We start from the raw sequence: 23,282 nt of genomic DNA, 5'->3' as shown, positions 1-23,282 counted from the left end.
CTTATTTACACTGAAACTAAAATGAACATATTAAACTGGTTAGAGTGGTACTAAAAAAGCTGTGCTCTGCCAAGCTATATACCAAACTGTCAAAGTGTGAGTTCCACAAAAATCACATTGATTACTTGAGCTATCATATATCCAGCGAGGGGATGGAGATGGATCCAGAGAAAGTGAGAGCAGTCCTGGATTGGGCTCCTCCAAAAACCAGGAAACAACTCCAAAGTTTCCTAGGATTTATGAACTTTTACAAACAATTCATTCCATCTTTTGCACAGATTGCCCTTCCAATCACAAACTTGTTAAAAACCAGAGGGTGGGGGGACAAGCCAAAACCCAGCCAGCCATTGAAATGGACAGGGGAGCTTTTGAGAAACTTAAATGACTTTTCTCTATAGAGCCAGTTTTGAAACATCCAGACCCAGAACAGCTGTTTATAATTCAAGCAGATGCCAGTGATGTGACTGTGGGAGCGATGTTATTACAAAGAAATAAAGGAGGACAATTACAACCCTTTGCTTAGACCTCTAGGAAATTATGAGAGACTGAGCAGAGGTGGGCAGCTTGGGAGAAGGAGGCCTATGCTGTACAATGGGCACTCCTAACATGGAGGCATTTCTTGGAGTAAAATACCATTCCAAGTATGGACTGATCATAAGAATCTTGAAGCTATGAAAACCCCCAGAAAATTCTCCCCTAAACAAGCAAGATGATCTCAACATTTCCATCGTTTTGATTTTACTATTCATTACCTCCCTGGGGGGGAAGAATTTCCTTGCTGACACATTGTCCAGATTACCACAGTATAACACCAAGAAAGCAGAAGTAACTAAACCATTTTTGCATCCTTGTCAATTAGCAGCCCCTGTAACTACGAGATCCCTGTGCCTCCCCTTGAAAGAACTCTGGTACAGGAGTTTAAGGCTGAACTTGAGACTGATGAGTGGTTTCAAAACCACAATAACCTGTGTGTATTAAAAGATGGATTTACATGGATTGGGAAAAAGCTTTATTTCCCAGCAAATTTAAGGCTAAAAGTAATGCAATCATTTTGGATTTGTAAAAACCTTATATCTCATTAAAAGGTAGTTTTGGTGGCCTGCTTTGAAAAAAGTCATAGAAAGCTATGTAACCATCTGTCTCACATGCGCAGCGGGTAAAAGGTGGCAAGGAAAATCCCCAGGACTGCTTCAACCAGTAGCAAGTCCGTCAGCACCCTGGAGAGAGATCTCTATGGATTTTATCGTAGAAGTCCCTGAAAGTGCTGGAAACACTGTAATTTGGGTAGTAACGGATTTGTTCTCTAGACATTTCATTCCATGCTCAAAGATCCCAACTTCAAAGACTCTTGCCAAACTGTTTGTGCAGAACATATATCGGTTTCATGGGACCCCACAACATATAATTTCAGACACAGGGGTCCAATTCACATCCAAGTTTTGGAAAGCTTTTCTGGAGCTGATGGGTTCTAGTCAAGGGTTATCATCTTCACACCATCCTCAAATGATTGGAGGTGGGACAGAGTTTTAGAACAATATATGAGATGCTTTATTAATTATCAACAGGACAATTGGTCTGATTTGTTGCCATTTGCTGAGGTTGCTTATAATAATGCATTACGTTCCAGTACAGGTTTCAGTCCATTTTAGGTAGCTAATGGTCAAACATTTGTGGCTATGCCTGAACTTCCTACCAAGGAACCTGAAATCTTTACAGGAATAGATTAAACAGTTACAGAATACCTGGCCAGTAGTCAGGAAAGCTCTAGATGAAGCCAGAGAGGCTTATAAAACACAAGCAGATAAATGGAGGGTGGAACAAAAACCATATAAAGTTGGGACTGGGTGTACCTCTCCACAAGTACTTATAATTCTTACAACCATCTAAAAAATTGGGCTCTAAATTTGCTGGGCCTTTCCCTATCAAACACATCATCAACCCTGTGATGGTTGAATTGGACTTGCCAAAGAACCTACAGAAAATCCACCCTGTTTTCCACTGCAGTTTACTCAAACCAGAAATCACTTCTAACCTTAGGCCTCCTGCGCCTCAGGCACCCACATCTATCCTGATTGAGGGTGAACACTTTGAGATTAAGGACATTTTGGACTCTTGAATACATCATGGGGTGAGACAATACTTAGTAGTGTGGAAGAACCTCCCTTCTGCCCAAAATGAGTGGGTATACAAGAAACATGTTAGAGCCCCTAAACTTCTACAACGTTTCCATTCTCGATATCCTGATAAGTCTAATTAATGTAAATATATTGTTGTTCCCCTTCCTTTTTGTCTTTTAAGTGGATTTCCCACTCTTTTAGGGGGGCGTATGTCAGGTCCCCAAATGCTTATTGTCTTCCTTCCATATATATTCTTGTGCTTTGCTTTGGGGTCTGCCATTTAGCTGGGGAAAGGGGGGATATTTGCTTTCGCTTGGGATAACTTTTGCTTTCTGCTTTCCTTCTTCCACCTCTATCAACTTGAGAAAGATTACAGAGAAGCTGGAGAAGACCTTGAGATGTGCACCAACTGTACGAGTTACCCACTCATTGTGCCACCTGTGGATTGGCTGTATTTCATCTGGACATTATGACTTTGGTGGGAGGAGGAATATTGCTGGTTTAATTATACCGTTCAAGCGGGATTTTCCCGAGATCTCACCTTGACTTCCCTACTATCACTAACCCTTAATAAAAGTTTCCTTTTGAGACAATGCCTGTTTCAAGAATTCTGCTTTCTTGGGCGGTTAGCTGAGGTGGATCCTTACAGTGAGTTCTAGTCCTGTTATAGATACAAATCAATTGGGGCCAGTCATTCTCCCAGCCTTAGGAAGCAGGCAATGGTAAATCACTTCAAACTCTTGCTAAGAAAACTGCAGGGACTAATCCAGGCAGTCACTAAAAGGCAAGAAAAACAAAAGGGAAATTTTTACATTAGAAGATAAATACATTATCTTGGTATTAAGACAAGGAAGAAGAACTAAAAGAGTCATGGCTGAAGAACTAAAAGAGTCATGGCAAATTTAACAATACAAAGGTAAGATTAATCAATTTTGATAAAATCAGCAGATTCAAACAAACCAACATTTGTTTGCATTACTGGGAAATACCACAAATATATTGCCTGCCCTAAAAATATGAAATATTAAAGCATAAGTACATAATAAAGATGAAAAGTTGATAAAATATTTAAAAAAGGCTTAGTCAAATGGACAATATGATCATAACATCAGAAATGATTAAAAATAAGCAAGAAAAGTACCAAAGTGTAACAGCAAATGGTGAAGACCATGGATTTTAATTCAAATATCTGATGTCTCCTTATGAAAGACTAGAAACTTGCTTTAATGAATTATTTTAAACAGGAAAACCTAAAGAATAGATAAAAAATTTAGAATATTCAGGTGTGACAGGTCTATTAAGCAATATTCCAGAGTGGAAACTGATTAGCTCCAAATACTAATTAAGAAACAAACTGATGGATTAACAAGTGCCTTGTTCTGATCATATAGGACATATTCTTATGTTCCTACTGTAAGAATATATTACAATATCCACCCAGTTTCACCATATTATTAAAATTAATATTTTATTATCAAGCTGAAATTAATTTTAATTAATTTTAACATGGTAGTAAAAATTAACATGCAACTATTATCAGTAGCTCTGTTACTAAAGACAGGTGATTGCTACACATGTGGCTGGGAAAGTATCTGATTTACTCACTGATTAAAGTATTACAGGAAAAGGTACTATTTATATGATGAAAGATATAAGTAATAGGCGTATGAAAATTATGCCTCTGCAACTCATATGTTAAATAGTAATGGCAGATATAATGACTTGCAACTTTGCTGTTTCATGATATCAAACATATCAAGCAGAAAGTTGATTAATAAATGAAATAAAGAACTAGAAGACAAAAAGAATCTCTCAACCCCGAGAAAGGAGGGAGGAAAAGATTCTGTAGGGCAACGGTTCTCAACCTGTGGTCCGCGGACCCCTGGGGGAACGCGATGTCATCACAGAAGGTTGGCAAAGGCCTGAAGAAATGTTATGATTAAATCTTGAGTTAACTCTTGTTGGTCCGTGGCCACAGGTTGAGTTATTAATCAACTTTCTGCATCACCTTGCCAAAGAAATTCGTAAAACAAATCTCAATGCCTTAAAAATGAAATACAAAACCCAAGTTGAGGCCCCTATAAAAATATCATTTCTACCCTACAACCTACATATACAGACAGATCTCTGCTGAATTAACATCCTAGCTCCAGGGCCTGAGGAATAGCTAGGTTTTCACAGCTTGCTGTCAGACCTGAGAACGTTTGCATTTCTGGAATGTAAACTGTTTCACCGGGCAGATGCTGTTACAGAAAGGGCCTAGCCCTACCAGATGATATCACTTCATTGAGAGAACCTAAAACGTGCCCAGTCTGCTAGATCTGATGGGGACAGAGAGAAATCATCAAGGATAGGTAGTCTTACACATAGGGCTTTAAAGATGAACATCAGAACTTTATTTGCAACCAGAAGCCTACTGAGAACCAGTGCAGCTTACTGAGCAGTAGTGTTACACAGGCATACTGTTGTACACCCCAAACTGCATACATTAACTCACCCTTTGAAATTTATGAATGTTCTTCATGGGCAATCATCCATATAGCAAGTTACAATAGTCTAAGCAAGAGGTAATAAATATTTAAACTACCATGAGCAGTATTTCCTGACCTAGAAATGGGAAGAACTAATGCATGAGATATACTTTTGGAAAAGTTTTCCAGGCCACAGCTGCCACCAGCCCCTTGAGCATAAGATTCAAGCATAAAATCTACACCTATTCACTGGCTACCAGTTCTTAGCCACATAGCTCCCCCGCACTTACGATGACAAGAAGCTCTCATTCAGGAGTATAGTAAGATCCTGCTAAACTCCTCTCTACCCATTCATGCCTATACCTCTGATCTCTTAAGATGTTGATTAAAGTCAAGAAATCCACCACTCCTCACAGCGCTTAAGCTGCTGGCCGAACATCAGAGCACTATACAAAAGTGGATGGAAGCATGGAGTAGCTATACCTCCCAAGATATTTCTGAGCATATTAATCCTAATAGTATACCTCCAGGATTTAATCTACCCCAACAGATATGGGTGACATACAATAGAATTAGAATGACTCATGGGGTGTATGCCAATTCTCTGTATAAATGGGGAAAGACACCTTCAGCACAATGTGATTGCGGGGCTCCCCGACAGACTATCCAACATATAGTGAGGGAATGCACTAATAGAAGATACCCAGGAGATTTTAAGGACTTCCACTGCATAACAACGGCACCTACTGACTGGATCTCCAAACTCGACATTAAACTCTGAAATGTTATTTCTGTTTTCCTCTTAGGTTTTATAATTGCTTCTTTTTTTAAAAAAATTGTTTTAACTGTTCTAACTTGTAAATATGAAGTGCTTTTAATTCTGTGTGTGACCAGCCATATGCTAAATAAATAAATAAATCAAGCGTAAGATTCAAGGGGAACTGCCAGATTGAGCATGGAGCATTAACTCTGATGCAGAGTTAACAAGGGAAGTTCAGTAGATGCAGGGGATCTTAAATCCCTTAAATCTTGTCTGAGTTGAGCTGAAACCGGTTCTTCCACATGCAGACTTGTACAACCTCCATGCATTGGCAGAGCACCTTTTATATTTGCCACATTTACTTCTGTTCTTTTCTATATCACCTCCTTTCAGAAGCTTCTTTTCCTATGGTTGAAGCTATCTTAGGCATGTTTTCATGCACAAGTGGGCTACTGGCAGGCACGCGCATGCACAAATGGCCTGTTAGCGCCCGTGTGACACTGGTGGTAGTAAATGCACATGCGTAAATGGGGCCGCTAGTGCCTGCATGGCGGTGCTGTGAGTTGGGGGGGCTGGTGGCCAAGAGGCCATGGCCCAATATCGGGTCCCGGACCATAGGTTGGGGATACCTGTTATAAACTATTGCACCATGGTCTCATCTATAAAATTGGTTGTTGCACCCAAACCTTCAAGAGGACAGAGTTGCATTTCTACATCTGAGGTACAAAGAAAAAAAGAATAAAATACACTTACCTGTTGGCTGTCTGACTCTTCTTAATTACCTGGGGACACCTCTGCTGAGTTCTTGAGAGGGGAGCCTGCAGTTACCCAAAGGTGAAGCTTTGGAGTAATTTGGACACTTGCTTACTACAAATGCAGTACTTTGCAAATGAGGTTTCTACTTTAGTCTTGGTTAAATGTCCCAAAGCTCCACAGTAGAAAAATAAATCAAGGTCTTTCCTCTGTGAGGAAAGAGATTACTACTTCTATTTGCAAGGGTTTCCTACTGCTAGTGTCTGAAAAAGCCATGGGTATGTATGTGTAGATGAAGAGAGGTGTAAAACCTCCTCCCCCTATTATATTCTTTGTTTCAACTCCTCTAATCCAGGGCTTTTCAACCTTTTCACCCATTGTACCACTTTCAGGATAAGGCACTATCCGAGTACCACCAGTCGCCCAGCAAGGTGTGAAAAACTTGACCAAAAAAAGGAAAAAAATGATAAAGTACAGGTAGTCCTTGACTTACAATTCACTTAGTGATTGTTTGAAGTTACAACGGCACTGAAAAAAGTGACTTATGACCATTTTTCACATTTATGACTGTTGCAGCATCCCCAGGGTCATGTGATTTACATTCAGATGCTTGGCAACTGATTCATACAGGGACATTCAGTGTCCCAGGGTCATCTGATCATCTTTTGCAATTTTTTGACAAGGAAACTCAATGGCTGGGGGGGCGTGGCATCCCAACATCTTTTAGACAAATATCCTTTATCAAAAAATACTGAAAATAAATGTTTATAATACACATTAAATACACCATTAAGTTTATTAATTATACCACAGTTTATAACTAAAATAATTCCACACATTAACACAAAGCACCATATAGAACAGTTGAAAAGAACCAAAGCAGCCATATATGTAAATTATAACAGTATAAAGTAGACATATAATTAATTCATAATCATCCAGAAATAAACAGTTTTAAAATCTAGTAATCAGACTGAGACATCCTATTCTTATCTTGCTAAATGAAAGTATAAATGCAGAAATTAAATACTTGCAATATCATCTGGGTAAATCAGGTATTCATGCATAATATACTGCCAACCCTAGCAACAAATGGCTGTTTAAATATAGAAATCTTAATTCACAGGGTTTTTTTATCTCACCTTTTCTGGGAAGATTTCTACTCCCTTTTATTCCTATGGGAGGGAGGAATTCTGGAAATAACAGGCCCAAGCTCATAAACATCCCAATTACTCCCACATTTAAATTGTTAAATCTTATCAAATTAATATTACACCTTGAAAAACATTTTAAAATATTAATCAAAACCATGTCAGGTTTATTCATAAAGAATCAGATAAGCAAGGCTTTTTTCTCATGGAACACTGAGAACGGCACCTTTTTTGGATGGAACCTTGTAGGGTAGGCAAGGCGGGTTGTATGACATATGTGAGTCCCGGCACCTTTTACTTTTACAAAAAAAAAGCACTGCAGTTAAGAATATGAATATATTTTTGGTTTTTTGATTCCTGATACCTTATTTAAATAAATAGACCTAGGAAGAATCTGAGAAGACTATGGAAATACGCTGATCATTAGATCTGAAGTATTTTTGTTTTAAGCAGAAAAACTCATATAACCAGTTGCAGGGATGAAACAATTTGGGTGAGTGCATGCAAGACATCTAATTATTCTGTACAAGTAGGAACAGGTACTCTTCCCCTCAGCAACCATACAATTCTCTGACAAGTTGCTGTTTTTATTAAATACCTTTCCATTGCTGCATTAATTAGCTTTTCTAAATAAGACTCAATTATTGATAAAGGCTGCAATGGAATGGTTTCCTGATAGTGCCTAAATGTGGAGTCAGGCTGGAGAAAAATGGACTCTGAATACAATTCCATATGTGTGCAGATGTTTTGCTTCCCATAGGTTATTCAGCATCATACAAAAAGAAACTTTAATGTATGTTTCTTGATTTAGAAAAAGCTCATGATTAAGTGAGCTTAAATTGAAAATTGATTCCAAATATGATAAGAGCAGTATTATCAGGAAAATAAGGCATGTGTGAAAATAAATGGAATATTTAACAAATGCTTCAGCACTGAGCATAAAGCAAGATAAGGATGTACGATGTCCTGTTAAGATGTTTAATATTTATGAAATAAATGTATAAAGAATACTTGTAATAACATTAGAGGTATTTTGAAAGACTGAATATTGCAAGTAGATGTGAAAATTTAAATAACTAAGATATGCCAGAAAAGTGAATTTTTGCAGGTTACACATGAACAATATAAATTTAAAACAAGCAGGTGAATTTATGAGCCTTAGTAGAATATACATATACTTCTTGATTTGCAACCACAATGGAGCCTATGGTTGTTATTCACAGCATATTTTAATGACCATTTTTGTGATAGTCAAAAGACATCACATGGTCATTAAGCAAACCACATAGTTAAGTGAATCCAGCATAACAAAAGGATTAGGGTTTTCTAGTGGAAAATGACAAAAATATTGCAAATTTTGGTCACCTAAATACAGGACTCTTATAGGATCACAAGACCCATGGGGGTGTTGGGGCAATAATAAATTTGAAGGAGTGCGAATAGTTTTCTTGAAGTTGTATCTTCGAGGGTTTAATGAAATGTTTCAATTCTCAGCCTTTGAAAAGGCTCTTTTTGGCAGCAAGACTAGACAATATAGCTCTGCATTCAAAGATTCATTATTCTAAAAACTGAACTGCAGAAGTGCCTATATATATATTGTATTCCTGTTGCATATAAGTTCTTTTTCTGCTGGTTCTAACTCTATTAATACCTTGTTTTGTTTCTTATATTTAAATGTATTTTTCCCTTTTCCCACTTATTTATATCTAGACATTGGGATACTTGGCTATATGTAGCAAGGAGGTCAGGCCAATGAACAACTGTGAGTCGAAGCAAGACGCCCATAATACTTTAGCTATATAAAGACCGAATCCGGACAGATTTAAAAAACAACCGAAAGAATGAGAACCCCAACCCCTCGCTAGTTCCAATATTTAACTCCACGTGATGAATTTTCTTTCGTAACCGCCCGTTCACAATTATACCCTCTTTGTACACGTATGACTGTGTATCATCCAACACATCTACTGCGATAATTAAGTTCGCAGATGATACGACCATGGTGGGTCTTATTACAGGTGGGGATGAGACAGCATACAGGGCGGAGGTACAAAAACTATCCATATGGTGTTGTAACAACAACTTGTACCTGAACATTGGCAAGACAAAAGAGATGGTGCTAGACTTCCGGTGGAAAAAGGAGGAACCTGGCTCACTTTACATAGGGGAGGATTGTGTGGAGAGAGTTTCCTCCTTTAAATTTCTAGGAGTCTACCTCTGCGAAGATTTGACCTGGAAAGTTAATACAACCCAGGTGGCCAGAAAGGCCCAAAAGAGGCTTCACTTTCTCAGGGTCTTGCGGAAGAACAGGGTAGAACAACAGCTTATAACCCTCTTTTACTGGTCTACTATAGAGAGCGTCCTCTCGTATGGTATTGTGGTTTGGTATGCTGGTCTGACAGCCGCCGATAGGAAGTCATTACAGAGGGTGGTGAGCACAGAACAAGACATTGTGGGCTGTCCCCTGACACCACTGGATGACATCGCCAGGGCTCACTGCCTTGAAAGAGTGAGGAAAATTCTCAGGGCTGACTCACACCCTGGATGGTATCTCTTTACTCTCCTACCATCAGGTAGGAGATCTAGGAGTATAGCCAGCCGCACCAACAGGCTGAAAAACAGCTTTTATCCTTGGGCTGTTAGGCTTTTGAATGGGAAATAATTTTTATAAACTTTATGCATAATTGACTTGCGAGGCCGGTATGTTGTGCAATTAGTTCACACGGTGTAATAAGATGAAGGGTTTGTATCACTGTAAGCTGGGAGAGGTGGGGGCACGAAGGGAGGCTCAGCCAATCTCAATGTATACATGGTTGCACTTAAGACAATAAAAGGTTCATTTATTTATTCATTCATTCATTCAATGAATCACAACCAGGCCCCACAAGAACGACATCGCTCTCTGCCAGTAGAAGCCAGAGAACGCCGGAAGACGCGTTCGCCACACGGGCGGGCCAAGCGACTTAAGGACCATTGTTCCCGTCTGTGAGGGAATTTACTTCAACTACGCCTTTAAAAAAAAAAAAAGAAAATACCGCGAGATCAAGAGCCATGTGTTCCCCGATAGATATCCAATAGCCATCCTACATCGTACTAATTAGCCAATAGCTGTTCTTTGGGGCGGGGCTGTTCTGTGGGAGGGTCCGACACAAGCTAGGGAGGGTTCAGCGTTGACGGGCCGTCATCATCACTTTGCTGTCTGTTGGCGCTTGCGTCGTGGAACGCTATGGAGACTCCGGCTTCTTTTTTGTTCTTCCCCGACGGTTTTTACTATTGGATCGGAGTGTTGGTCGTCGGCTACTTGTGTTGTAGGCTGCTTTTTAACTTGGTGGTTGTCTTCCGCGTGTGGATGCTGGACCACTCAGAGGTTCTGGGCCCGTACCGGAACACCTGGGCAGGTGAGTCCATTTATTCTTTCCTCCATGCTTCCCCCTCGGGTTTCTGGCATGGGCTTGCTGCTGTGTGCCTTTGAATTATGCAAAGCTGGCCCGCCGAGCAGCTGGCGCCTTTTTCATTTCGGCGATTTATTTATTTATTTATTTATTTATTTATTTATTTTTAAATTCCACCAGTTTTAACTTAATTGTCGGTTTTGTCCTCGAGCCCCGTTTCTCTCTTAAATTATACCTAAGCTTTTCTAGCTCGGGGCCTTAGCTTTGTCTGCTGCACCTGCGTGGATAACTTGGGAGTTCCCAATTTACAGCCAACACTTCTTGCACTTACTTGCCTTTTGACATAAATTGAGAACGATGCACGCTCAAGGTCGCTTGATTGTGCATTAGGACAGGTTTTCTATATATTCCTTTCAATTGCTTACTTTACACTTTTACTTCCCCGCTTTTAGTGTATGTAATGTCTGCTTTTGGCACTATCCTTAATAATGTATAATAATGGAAGTTATAAATGGAAGCTTATCGATGTAGGGATAAAAATGTAATCTTACAACTCCTTACTATTGATTGAAAGAAATAGAAATCTAGTAATCTTCAAGTAACAGCACATCAAAGGGCTACGAGGCTGACCCATTACTGTTTCTTTAATTTCTCTGCTAGGTCTAGTTAATTAAGCTTATAATTTGGAGAATTTTGGTGGTAGTGTGGAATTCTCAGAGCAAACTCCTTCCTGTTACTACAGCTCTTAAGTCTGAGAAGGTTAAAATTCTGCTATATGGCAATATAACTGGCATGCATTCAAAACGATATAAATGTTTAATTTTAAAAAAATAGATAATATTAGCAAAAAGAAATGCTGAGTTATCATGGAATGGGTACAGACTGCATTGTGTAACATTTGGACTTTCCCACAGTTGACTTTTTCTTTAAAGGAAATTCATAGTGTATGAGTTTATTTATTATTTATTTATTATTAGTTACATTTATATACCGCCCTATTCCCTGAGGACTCAGGGCGGTTTACAGGGAGTTAAAAAATCCACCATATAAAAGTTAAAAAACCAAATTAAAAAATATTAAATTAACCCTGTATACATTAAAACCCCAATTAAAAATTTCTCCTCAGCCTGGGCCTGAGAGCTCAAAGAGCCAGGTCTTCAGGCCCCGGCGGAATGATCGGAGGTCGGGAGTTAAGGTGTAAGTCATATTTACACAAAGTTAAATTTTTTACATGGTATCTGTTTCATCTTTAAAGTAATTTTGCTGTAATAAGAGTATGTGTCATGACATTTGCACAACTCAAATTTGCTAAACTATGTTGTACAAGTTTAATTTTTTTAATATAGTGATAAGAATAGTTATATATTACAAGGAAACACTACTTGACTGTATTTTTGTTAAGACTGAAAGAAGTCTTTCGGAGACTTCTATTAATTACAGAAAAAGAAAAACATATTTGTTACTACTCTGTTCTTTATCTACATCATTTAGCACACTTTTCCCCCCACTATTTTCTTTTCGCTACTGGTTTTTATTCTATAATTCTCTGTTAATTCTTCCTGAATATTTCAAAAGTGATACTCAGATCCAGAATATGCTTCCAAGGATTAGTCTAAATTACCTTCAGTAATAATCCCTTGCAATAGTTCCCTGATGTGGGATACTGAGAAGTGTACTGCCTTTCAGCCATAGAGATTTCATTTATGTAATTATTTTTATAAGTCTCCTACTCTCCCTTTTCAAATATATTAATTGCCCTTTTCTGTATTTTTCTGGCTTTGGTATATCTTTTTGTGGAGATAAGGTTATAAGAATTTTAGGCAGCAATTATGGTTGTATATTAAACTTATATTTCAGTTATATGATACTTTGCTTTACTTTCAATTGATTTTATAAAATGGCATTCACCTATTTAACTCATTTGATATTTTTATATGAATCTTATCAAACATTCAAAAACCATAGATTATATCTAGTTTTTGAGAAGTAGATTTTCTTGTTATGTGTGCATTTTAAATTTAAATCTTTTATCTTCTATGTTCTTAATAGTTAATAAAAATCTTTGCAAAGCAAAGTACCATGAAGACCAGGGCAGCTTCAACAAAATGAGTGCCTTCTACCAGATCATTATTAGTTTCCTTTCTCTCTCAAATTCTATAGCAGTGGTGGCGAACCTTTTAGAGACCGAGTGCCCAAACTGCAACCCCAAACCAACTTATTTATCAAAACGTGCCAGGGCCGCATCAGCATTGTGGTGCCTTTGGGGGGGGGGCAGGGAGGCACCTCTGGCACACAAAAACTGGGGGCGCAAAAATGCTGCAAGACGCAAAAATGGCCGCCGGAGGGTGCAGATACAAGGTGCTGCACCATGCAAGAACGGGGCAGGGCTAGTGAGCATCACGCAGGCACTAGCCCTGCCCCATTTGCAGCATGTGCATGCTCATGGCCCCGCGCACGCATTCACACATGTAAAATGCTTCCCCCTCCCTTTTCTTCCAGCCCACCAATTGACTGGTTGGTGACCTCTGCTCTACTGCTTCTACTCGAGTTTGCTGGTCGGCTGCTTCGCCTCCTTTGTGCTGGGTAGGGTTCCTGCTCTGGGAGGCAGTGGGCCTGATGGACCTGCTGCTGGTAGCGGTAGCGCGCATGCCAACAGAGAGGGCTCTGAGTGCTGCCTCTGGCACGCATGCCATAGGTTCACCACCACTGTCCTATAGCATTCAATTTTTGTCCATCATTGGACATCTCTATATCCAAGCCTTAGCATTTTTCTTAAGTGTTCATTTGCTCTTTTTCCATTTCCTTTTTCATTTTGTCTTCTCCTGTCATAGCAATACACATTCTGCACATTCTGTAAGAATTACCTGCATCACTTCATATCGACTGATATCATAGTAGATCTGTGGAACATTTTAAAGATACGTTATAGAAAACAAAGCAAATTACTCAGTTTTCTCAAAGTGGCCTATTATTTCCATTAATGTACGTACTGTATCCTTTTTTTTTAGTGAAGCTTGTGCATGTCTGGGCCTGCTTGTTCTGCTTAGAAGTTACACAGTATAAAACCAAAGCGAATGAATGTGAACTTCCACAAAAATTGATCACTTTGGTTATATGCTCAAGAGACACTTTACATATTTGGCTTCCAGTTAAGGGAATTTGAAATTGGCAGACCATGTAGTTTTTCAGTCATAGAATATTAATTGTGTTTAGTGCCTTAAGCTGTGTATGTAATCTCATGGTTGTCTCTTCTAGCTGAACACTACAGAGTGAAATCAATCACAGATCTGAATTAATTTCTGCTGGCTGGTAAATTAAAATATATTCAGGCTGCTTTTCTTAGACATCTGTCAGCAGTTTGCTGTGATTTCAGACAACACTCATGGTACAAATGCCCCAATGATGAAATTTCCTTCTTGGTCAGCTCAAAGTCCCTGTGTCTGGATGAGAAACAACAGGTTGCAGCTTAAATCTTTATAGGGTTTGGGGTCCTCAAATCCAGATTTCAGGGAGTTAGAACGTTTCCATCTTTGGTTTTGGATAGGGTGACACTACCCCATTTCAGACATGGTATGCAAAACAGGGATTCTTCTGAATTCACAGCTTTTACTTAAACAGCAGGTGGTAGCTATAGCCAGGGAGGGTTGGGTATGGCTGAGTTAGCGCAATATCTTGTGACTATTTCAACATGCTGCTCTTGAAAATCTTCCAGAATCTAGTTGTACAGGTATTTATGGGCACAACTCATCACACCTATGTAACACCACTATGCCATGAGTTGCGCTGGCTTCCATTAGGGTTCTGGATGCAATTAAAAGTACTGGCCATCACTTTTAAAACCTGCAGATTACTTGTTGGGCTGCCTTCTCCCAAGGATACCCGACTGCCACATATGCTGTCACGTAGAGGGCATGTTTCAGGTTTTCTCTCTTAAATCTTGACACTTTTTTAAATCTCAAAAGAATGTGCTTTTGGTGGCTCCCCTGTACACTGCCCAAAATCACATAGTTTGAATTGGGTAGCTTTATACATCTAGCAAATGAATAAGGCACTCTGTGACATTTACATCAAATGTAATACATGTAAATTTTAATAGCTGCTTCTCAAGGAGGTATTGGATTCCTGGTAAGACATTTCACATTTCTATAGGCTATTCCAATCAGTACCCCATCCCCCAAATTGTGCTGATATGCTGTTATCTGGCTGGTTCTTAGTAATGCAGTTTACATAATCTCTCTTAAGTCATAAACTTGTCTTGTTTTGGTATTGGTACAGATAGACCTTGACATACAACAGTTCATTTAGTAAGCATTCAAAGTTGTAAAACTTGCGACTATTTTTACGACCATTGCAGCATCCTATGGTCAAGTGATCAAAATTCAGATGCTTGACAAATGACTCATATTTATGTCAGTTGCAGTGTCCCAGGGGTCATGTGATCCACGTTTGCACCCTTGTGACAAGCAAAGTCAATGGGAAAGCCAGATTCACTTAACAACAATATTACTAACTTAACAACTGCAGGGATTCACTTAATAACTGTGGCAAGTAAGGTCATGGGGCAAAACTCACTTAACAAATGTCTCACTTTGCAACAGAAATTTTGAGCTCAAATTGAGGTTTACCAGTATTACTACTAGTATCTCTAAAGGAGATTAAAATGGCCAATTCAGTCCTTGTTAGGGCAGTATACAAATTTCTTTAAATACGCTGATAGGGATGAAACTGTATAACGGCCATTAACTGTCTAGCAGCAGAACTCTTTGAAGCCCCTTCCCTTAAGCCTTTTTGGTGACAACAGCAGATCTCCTTTCTTACAGGCAAGGAGGCAAAGTACAGATTGATCCTAGGATTGGAAAAATTGGTAAATGAATGAGAAAAAAAGTTTGGTGTTTGAAACAAAACAGGTTTGGTCAGAATTTTTCATTTGAATGGTTTAAAAGGGTTCTATTTCATGAATATACTGTATTTCATATCTCTTTTAAATAATAACAAAAAAGCCAAAAGAAGCCCCTTTCTTTCTTTCTTTTGTTTATGGCCATAAAAATAGATGAGATATTGAGAGCTACATATACCTAATCTAAGGGAAAAAATAATTCATGGGGAAAATTACAATAAACTATGGAAATAAGAGTGAAACAATTTAATTCTAGCCTGATTGAATAGCTATAGAACTGAATACATCCAGAGAATTGCACAAATATAAAACTAAATTTAGGAAGGAAACAATACCTGCAGGTTAATTTTAATACAACATTTAGATAAATGGACATTTTCCCTCTGATGTTTGGATAGCTCTGATCCTGCTAGACTTCTATAAGGCCCTGCACACCTGATTCTTGCTTCAGGCACTGGGTTAGAACATGAGATGAAGTTGTCCAGAATGAAAGAGGTATACTACCGTGTTTCCCTAAAAATAAGACCCACCCAGAAAATAAGCCCTACCCTGATTTTTTGGTCTGTGCCTAATACAAGCCCTACCCCCAAAATAAGCCCTAGTTAAGAACCTGCCCAATCCGTCCCACCATCTGGTTGCTTGCTGTTGCAGTGGGGCAGGAGAACTTGCGTTGCACCACTGCTGCCACAAGTTAAGGTGAGGCAGTTGGGCGGTGGAGCTGCCCCACACACCCTGCACCTCAGGTCCCCCACAGCCAGGCCACTCCTGCTTGTTCATTGAGCTAGCTGCCCACCTGCCTCTTCCCTTTCATTCCCCTCCCGAGCTGTACTGCCATGCTACAGAGGATGGGTGGGGGAGGCTTGGTCGCCTTACCCAGTCTCCCTCTGCCGTTTTGGTTCCTGGAGAGTGATGGCAAAAGGCTCCATCGTTACTGCACATTGGCTGCATCTGCCGCTGGAAGGGCTTTCTTCGGTCCCCGCCAGCCCTGCCTTGCCCCACAGATCACCTGCTCGGCGGTTATCTCCTCCACCAACTCTCCCGTGGCTTGTACCGTGACTGGGTGGCACAAGCCTCCCCTGCCACCTCCCTCCGCCTGCCAGACACCCACCAAAGCTGCCTGCACGCTCCCTCCCACCATCTGCTTGCCTGCGGCTGCAACGACTTACAGGATTTCCCAGGGCAGTACTCGGAAGCAGAGGGCAGTGAAGGCGGAATGTGCCTTCAGGCGAGAACAGAAGTGTAGAGAGGCAAGGGCAGCCGAAGAACCAGGCTCCACTATCTTCCCCTGCCTGCCATGTGGAAGGAGGCGCAGGGGAGGCTTGCGCCACCCAGTCACGGTGCAAGCCACAGGAGTGTTGGAGGAGAAGGAGGCAGTGGCTGCTGCCGGGCAGGTTATCTGCACAGTGGCTGGGACCAAAGAAAGCTCCTTCAGCGGCAGACATGGCTATTGCGCAGTGGTAGCGGAGCCTTTTGCCATCATTCCCTCCTGGCTCCGAATGGCAGAGGAGGACCGTAGCATGGCAGTCCAGCTCGGTAGGGGAGTGAAAGGGAAGAGGTGGGTAGGTAGCTAGGTCATTGAACAGGTGGGGGGAGGTCGCCGAGCAGGGAATGGCCTGCCTGCGAGGGCCCTGAGGTAAGCGGGTATGAGGTGCGTGGGGCAGCTCCACCACCACCTGCCTCGCCTCACCTTGTGGCAGCACTGGTGTGATGCACGCTCTCCTGCCCCATTGTGACCGTGAGCAACCAGACGGGATGGAGTGGGTGGGCAGCCGCAAAGTCACACATCTCCCAAAATAAGCCTAATGAGTCTTTTGGTCCCAAAAAATACCTCTAAGACACTGTCTTATTTTCAGGGAAACACATTATGTTTGGATTTGGCTATTCTGGTTCCTTTCATTTTTTTTTAAATTCTATTTTTGATTCCTTGGTTCCTGACCTCTGCTGTGTTTTGTTTTCACTTAATTGTTCTCATGTTTCCATAGAACTGTATGCTGCTCAGAATTGCTTTGCAAGTTGAATGGCTATTAAATAAAAGAGGTAGATAGAAGAATAAATACACAGTTTTTCTAGTTATTTTCTTGAGGCTTTTAATAGACATCCATACTGATTTTTTATTGTTTAAATTTGGCAACTTACTTGCAGAGCTTTAAAAAAATGCTAACCTTACAGTTTACCAGCGTGCAGTACATTCTGAAATGCATCTGCATACTTTTGCATTTTGCAGTCTAATTGAAAACAGAATAGGGAGCACATCTCTATAAACTTTAATTTCTACAATAAAGAATTTAAAACAATACTGAACTTGTGTCTCAGAGGTATTTAATTCTTTTTCTATATCCCCCTTTTACACGCCAAAATCCAGTGAAGAATAGTGTGCGCACATTCAATCAGAAGATCTATCTCTAGTAACATATGTAGTTAATACTCTTAGCAGGAAATTTTTTGTTTACTGATCTAGGATGAACAAAACTCATAGCTGTTGAGCAAAGAATGAATTATTTTTTATTGAGTAGTGGGAGATACACACTGGCTGTTCAAACACTGACAAAGTATTATTTCCAAATTAATAACCTTAATTAACCTCTAAAAAGTAGTATACTGTAATTTCTCAAAGTAAAGTGCAATTCTCTTAGATTTCAGCAATAGCTAACTATTACAGCATCTTGATGCAGCTTTCCTTCCTATATAGTTTTTGTCAACTGGACAGTATTTCCTAATTAGTAATTAGGCTTTAAAATATACATGATAGAAAGAATCAGCAGTGGCTCTATGGGTATAGCTTGTGAACTTGTCTGTAATAAAAATGGATGGCTATGATAACTAATTTTTTGAATTTCTTGTTCAGTGCTATTGTCTCATATTTTTGTTATGAATCCATCCTATTTTACTGTTCAAGATCCCTTAAAAGAGTCCTTGAACAATTTAACTAGAAGCAGACCTGTAGACGTGTAATGATTCTCTAAAACTCTGTAATACAGATGTGATGCATGTGTAATGTAAATTAAGAAATGCATTTGCTGGTTACCTACCACTTCCTCTAAATCCCTTAGGCCAGACATGTCAAACACAAGGCCCGGGGGCCGGATGCGGCCCGTGAAGTGGTTTCATGTGGCCCGCGAAGCCATCCTGGAAACAGTGAGGGAAGGGCCCCCACTGCCTTGGCCCTGGCCCAGAGACCCTCCTTCTGCCAGAGACCCTCAGATCTGTCCCACTCCTGCCCAGGCCCCCATAGGCACCCTTGATGCGAACAATGTAGAGCTGGCCACGCCCACCCAGTAGGCCATACGCACTCTAGCCACGCCCACCCAGTAGGCCATGCCCACCCAGGCCACACCCACCCGGCCCCCTGAGGGCAACCGCAATGCTGGTGTGGCCCTCAGTGAAATTGAGTTTGACACCCCTGCCTTAGGCAGTTTTTTTATAAATAAACAAAGAATTACCAAAGTAATAAAGATACTACATTCTGGAAGCACAAGCAATAGAACACAGTCAAACTAGAGTCTTGGACTTTAAAAGAGCTAATTTCAATAAACTTGGAGCTTGGGAAGGATTCCATGGATGAGAATCCTAAAGGGGAAAACAACTCAAGCTTGGGGAATTTTGAAAAGTGAGATAATAAAAGCCCAGTCTAGCACAATACCAACAAAGAAGAAAAATAACAGCTCTCAAAAGAAACCAGCATGGCTACATAAAGAACACTCTGATAAATTGAAAGATAAAAAGGACAAGTGGAAAGAGGGGCACATAACTAAGGCATAATATCAGCAAATAGCCTGTGCCTGCAAAGATGAAGTGAGGAAAGCTAAGACTCAAAATGAACTAAGGCAGACATGTCAAACACAAGGCTCGGGGGCCGGATGCGGCCCGCGAAGTGGTTTCACGTGGCCTACGAAGCCATCCTGGAAACAGGGAGGGAACGGCCCCCACTGCCTTGGCCTTGGCCCAGAGGCCCTCCTTCTGTCATAGACCCTCAGATCTGTCCCACTCCTGCCCAGGCCCCCATAGGCACCCTTGATGGGAACGATGTAGAGCTGGCCACGCCCACCCAGTAGGCCATATGCACTCTAGCCACGCCCACCCAGTAGACCACACCCACCCAGGCCATACCCACCCGGCCCCATGAGGGCAACCGCAATGCTGATGCGGCCCTCAATGAAATTGAGTTTGACACCCCTGAACTAAGGCTTGCGACCAAAGTCAAAAATAACAAAAAAAGCTTCTTTCAACATGTAAAAACAAGAAAAAAGTTAAGGAAATGATTGGTCCATTAGTGGGGGAAAGTGGCAAGAAGGTGACAAGCAACAGGGAGAAAGCAGAACTATTTAACTCATTTTTTGCATCTGTCTTTACACAAAGGGTAAAAACAGTCCAACCTATCCAAAACAGTGCCATAAAAAACAGAATAGAAACACAAGTTAAGATAGGCAAGAACTTGGTAAGTGAGCACCTGTCCAGCTTAGATGAGTTCAAATCACCAGGACCAGATGGATTACACCCCAAAGTTCTCAAGGAACTGGCAGACGTGATCTCAGAACCACTGAACTATATTTTTCAAAGATCCTGGAGCACTGGGGAACTACCAGAGGACTGGAAAAGAGCTGATGTAGTTCCCATCTTCAAAAAAGGGGAAAAATGGATCCAGGAAACTACTGACCTATCAGCCTGACCTCAATACCTGGGAAGATTCTGGAAAAGATAATCAAACAACAAATCAGCACCTAGAGGCAAACAAAGTCATTAGTAAAATCCAACATGGGTTTGTCAAAAACAGATCATGCCAAACAAATCTTATTGCATTCTTTGACCAAGTGACAAAATTAGTGGACCAGAGGAATACTGTGAATATAATTTACTTGGACTTCAGTAAGGCATTTGATAAAGTAGATCACAACCTACTACTTGATAAGATGGAAAAATGTGGGTTAGTCAGCATCACCACCAAATGGATTCGTAGCTGGCTGACCGGCTGTATTCAGCATGTGGTCCTCAATGGAACTGCATCTACGTGGAGGGAAGTGTGTAGTGGGGTGCCCCAGGGCTCTGTTCTGGGCCCAGTGCTCTTCAACATCTTCATCAACGACTTGGTCAAAGGGATAGATGGGGAACTCATCAAATTTGCAGATGACACCAAGCTGGCAGGAATAGCCAATACTCCAGAAGATAGGCTTAAGATACAGGGGGATCTGGACAGACTGGAACACTGGGCGCTGTCTAACAAAATGAAATTCAATGGTGAAAAAATTAAACTTCTACATTTAGGCAAGAAAAACCAAATGTACAGGTATAGTATAGGTGGCACCTTGCTCAATAGTAGTAACTGTGAGAGGGATCTCGGAGTACTAATGGACAATCACTTAGATATGAGCCAGCAGTGTGCTGCAGATGTCAAAATAGCCATTACAGTGCTAGGCTGCATTAACAGAGGGGTAGAATCAAGATCATGTGAAGTGTTAATACCACTTTACAATGTCTTGGTAAGGCCACACTTGAAATACTGCATCCAGTTTTGGTCACTACGATGTAAAAAAGATATTGAGATTCTAGTACAGAGAACAGCAACAAAGATGATTAGGGGACTGGAGGCTAAAACATATAAGGAACGGTTGCTGGAATTGGGTATGTGTAGTTTAATGAAGAGAAGGGCAAGGGGTGACATGATAGCAGTGTTCCAATATCTCAGGGGCTGCCACAAAGAAGAGGGAGTCAAGCTATTCTCCAAAGCACTTGAAGGCAGAACAAGAAGCAACGGATGGAAACTAGTTGAGAGAACCAACCTAGAACTAAGGAGAAACTTCCTGACAGACCAATTAACCAGTGGAACAACCTGCCTCCAGAAGCTGTGAATGCTCCAACACTGGAAGTTTTAAAGAAGAGACTGGACAGCCTTTTCTCTGAAGTGGTATAAGGTTTCCTGCCTGAGCAGTGGGTTGGACTAGATGATCTCCAAGGTCCCTTTCCAAATAATAATAATTAATAATAATAATAATAGTAATAACAGTAATAGTAATAATAGTAATAATAATAATCTTAGTAACAAAATGTTTTCTTTTGAATTTAATTATTCCTCTAAACATCTATGCTTGGTTGAGCAACCTAGTGCACATAGGCATTATTCATAATATTCACATATGGCATTTGTGACATTTCCCAATTTTTTTTAAAATTGAAATTTCAAGGTGTCAGAATCCATTTATATCACATTCATAAATGTATGTTTAAAACATTATTCCCCCCCATGGATTCTGCCATCTCCCGAAGAAGGAGGAGCGCATGTGGATTCAGCCTTCCTTAGGTTATTTCAAAGACCAAGGGAAACCTTTTGAACTGGGGGAACAAAAGGGAGGGTTAGGGATGAAGGCATCTGGCCTGTGTCTCCATTTGAATCTGTAGAGGAAGAAGGCAATAACCATAAAGATTTGAAGTTCCCTTTTTCCCACGAAAGGGATGACACGAAGTAAAATGATGGGGGGCTGACCAAATGGGGTTGAGGGAATGGGGGTTGAACCGGGAACTCTTTATAAAGTTTCCTTTTGTAAAACAATACCAAGTCCTGTCTTGTATTCCCACAACCAAGCATGTCCTAGTAAAAATTCCTTTTGGACTAGAACTGACTCCAAGAGTTTTTGTTTTCCTAAGATGTGGATTGGGGTGGGTCCTGACACTAGGCAGGACTTGCACTGAAAGTCAACCTGGAAGGGAGAAACCTTACCGGGGGATTTTGCAATAAATCCGATATCTGGCGACGAAGCAAGAGAGAAGGGAAGCCCCACGGAAAGGGAATCTTTCCCCCCCGAATGGAATCCCAGAGACGATGGGAAGCTTAACTGGCATATTTCCCCGGGGAAAAAGCGGTAGAGCAGCACAACTGATAACCCCGATGGTCGATGGGCGTTGGAAGGAAAAGTGAGTGGGAAAAGGCATCGGGAGAAGTGACCCTGAGATGGAGCGACCACCAACCGGAATGGAGGCAAGAGATGGAGAGCTCCCTGCACCCCAGTGAGGAGGAGCGGATCCTAGAAAAAGCTATTGACCTGATGAAAGCAACCCTGAGCTCACTAAGGGAGGAGAGAGTTGAAAACTGCAACCGAGGCAGCGCCTGGGGCCGCAACTGGAGAGGTAACGGAGGGGATCCAGCACCTGAAACCCCGGGGCCATCCAACAGAACAGGAGTCGCTGCCTCAGCAGTACCCCCCCCCCCAGAACCACAGATGGGGAGCAGGATGAGGAGCGATACTGTCTGCGGTGCAGACAACGCTCCAGTCAAAGACTCCCGCCCCTGGAAACAAAATTCAAGGGTGAGCCATCACGATTGGGGTTTTTCTTAACCCAAGTCCTTAGCTATATGGAAGAATACGGACGGGACATCCCCAGTGACAAAACCCGCATCCGAATTGTGCAATCTGCCCTGGATGGATTGGCTGCAGACTGGGTGGTGAACCTACATGACTCCAATGCCCCAGAACTCAACGATTTCAACTGGTTCATGGCATCCTTGAGGCGGCGTTTCGAAGATCCCTTGGCTGATCGCAAAGCCCAGGAGAGAATCAAAACATGCAGGGCAGACGGCCGGTGGCTGAATTCCAAGCCATTGCCAGCAAGCTGAACTGGCCAGAAGACATCCTCCTTAGCCATTTCAAAGACGGGCTAAACTATGACCTGTATGATGCTTTCCTGCCTCAAGAAGACCCACACCATCTTGACGACTGGTATGTCCTGGCAGAGGAGGGGGAGATAGACCTAC

The 23,282-nt window shown here is 41.2% G+C and overlaps 1 protein-coding gene across 1 annotated transcript in view; it reads left to right on the top strand.

Moving 5' to 3' along the window:
• Positions 1 to 10,426: 10,426 nt before the first annotated feature.
• Positions 10,427 to 23,282, top strand: part of HSD17B12 (hydroxysteroid 17-beta dehydrogenase 12) — an 87,872-nt gene continuing 75,016 nt past the window's right edge. Inside the window, exon 1 of the mRNA XM_083349678.1 lies at positions 10,427 to 10,650. Coding sequence (XP_083205804.1) covers positions 10,479 to 10,650 — 172 coding nt within the window. The 5' untranslated portion in view covers positions 10,427 to 10,478. The remainder of the gene's footprint in view (positions 10,651 to 23,282) is intronic.

Source organism: Vipera ursinii (genome assembly GCF_947247035.1).
Source record: "Vipera ursinii genome assembly, chromosome: 1".
NCBI lineage: Eukaryota > Metazoa > Chordata > Lepidosauria > Squamata > Viperidae > Vipera > Vipera ursinii.
The sequence above is the reverse complement of the archived record's forward strand: the minus strand, read 5'-3'. Positions and strand labels throughout refer to the sequence as shown.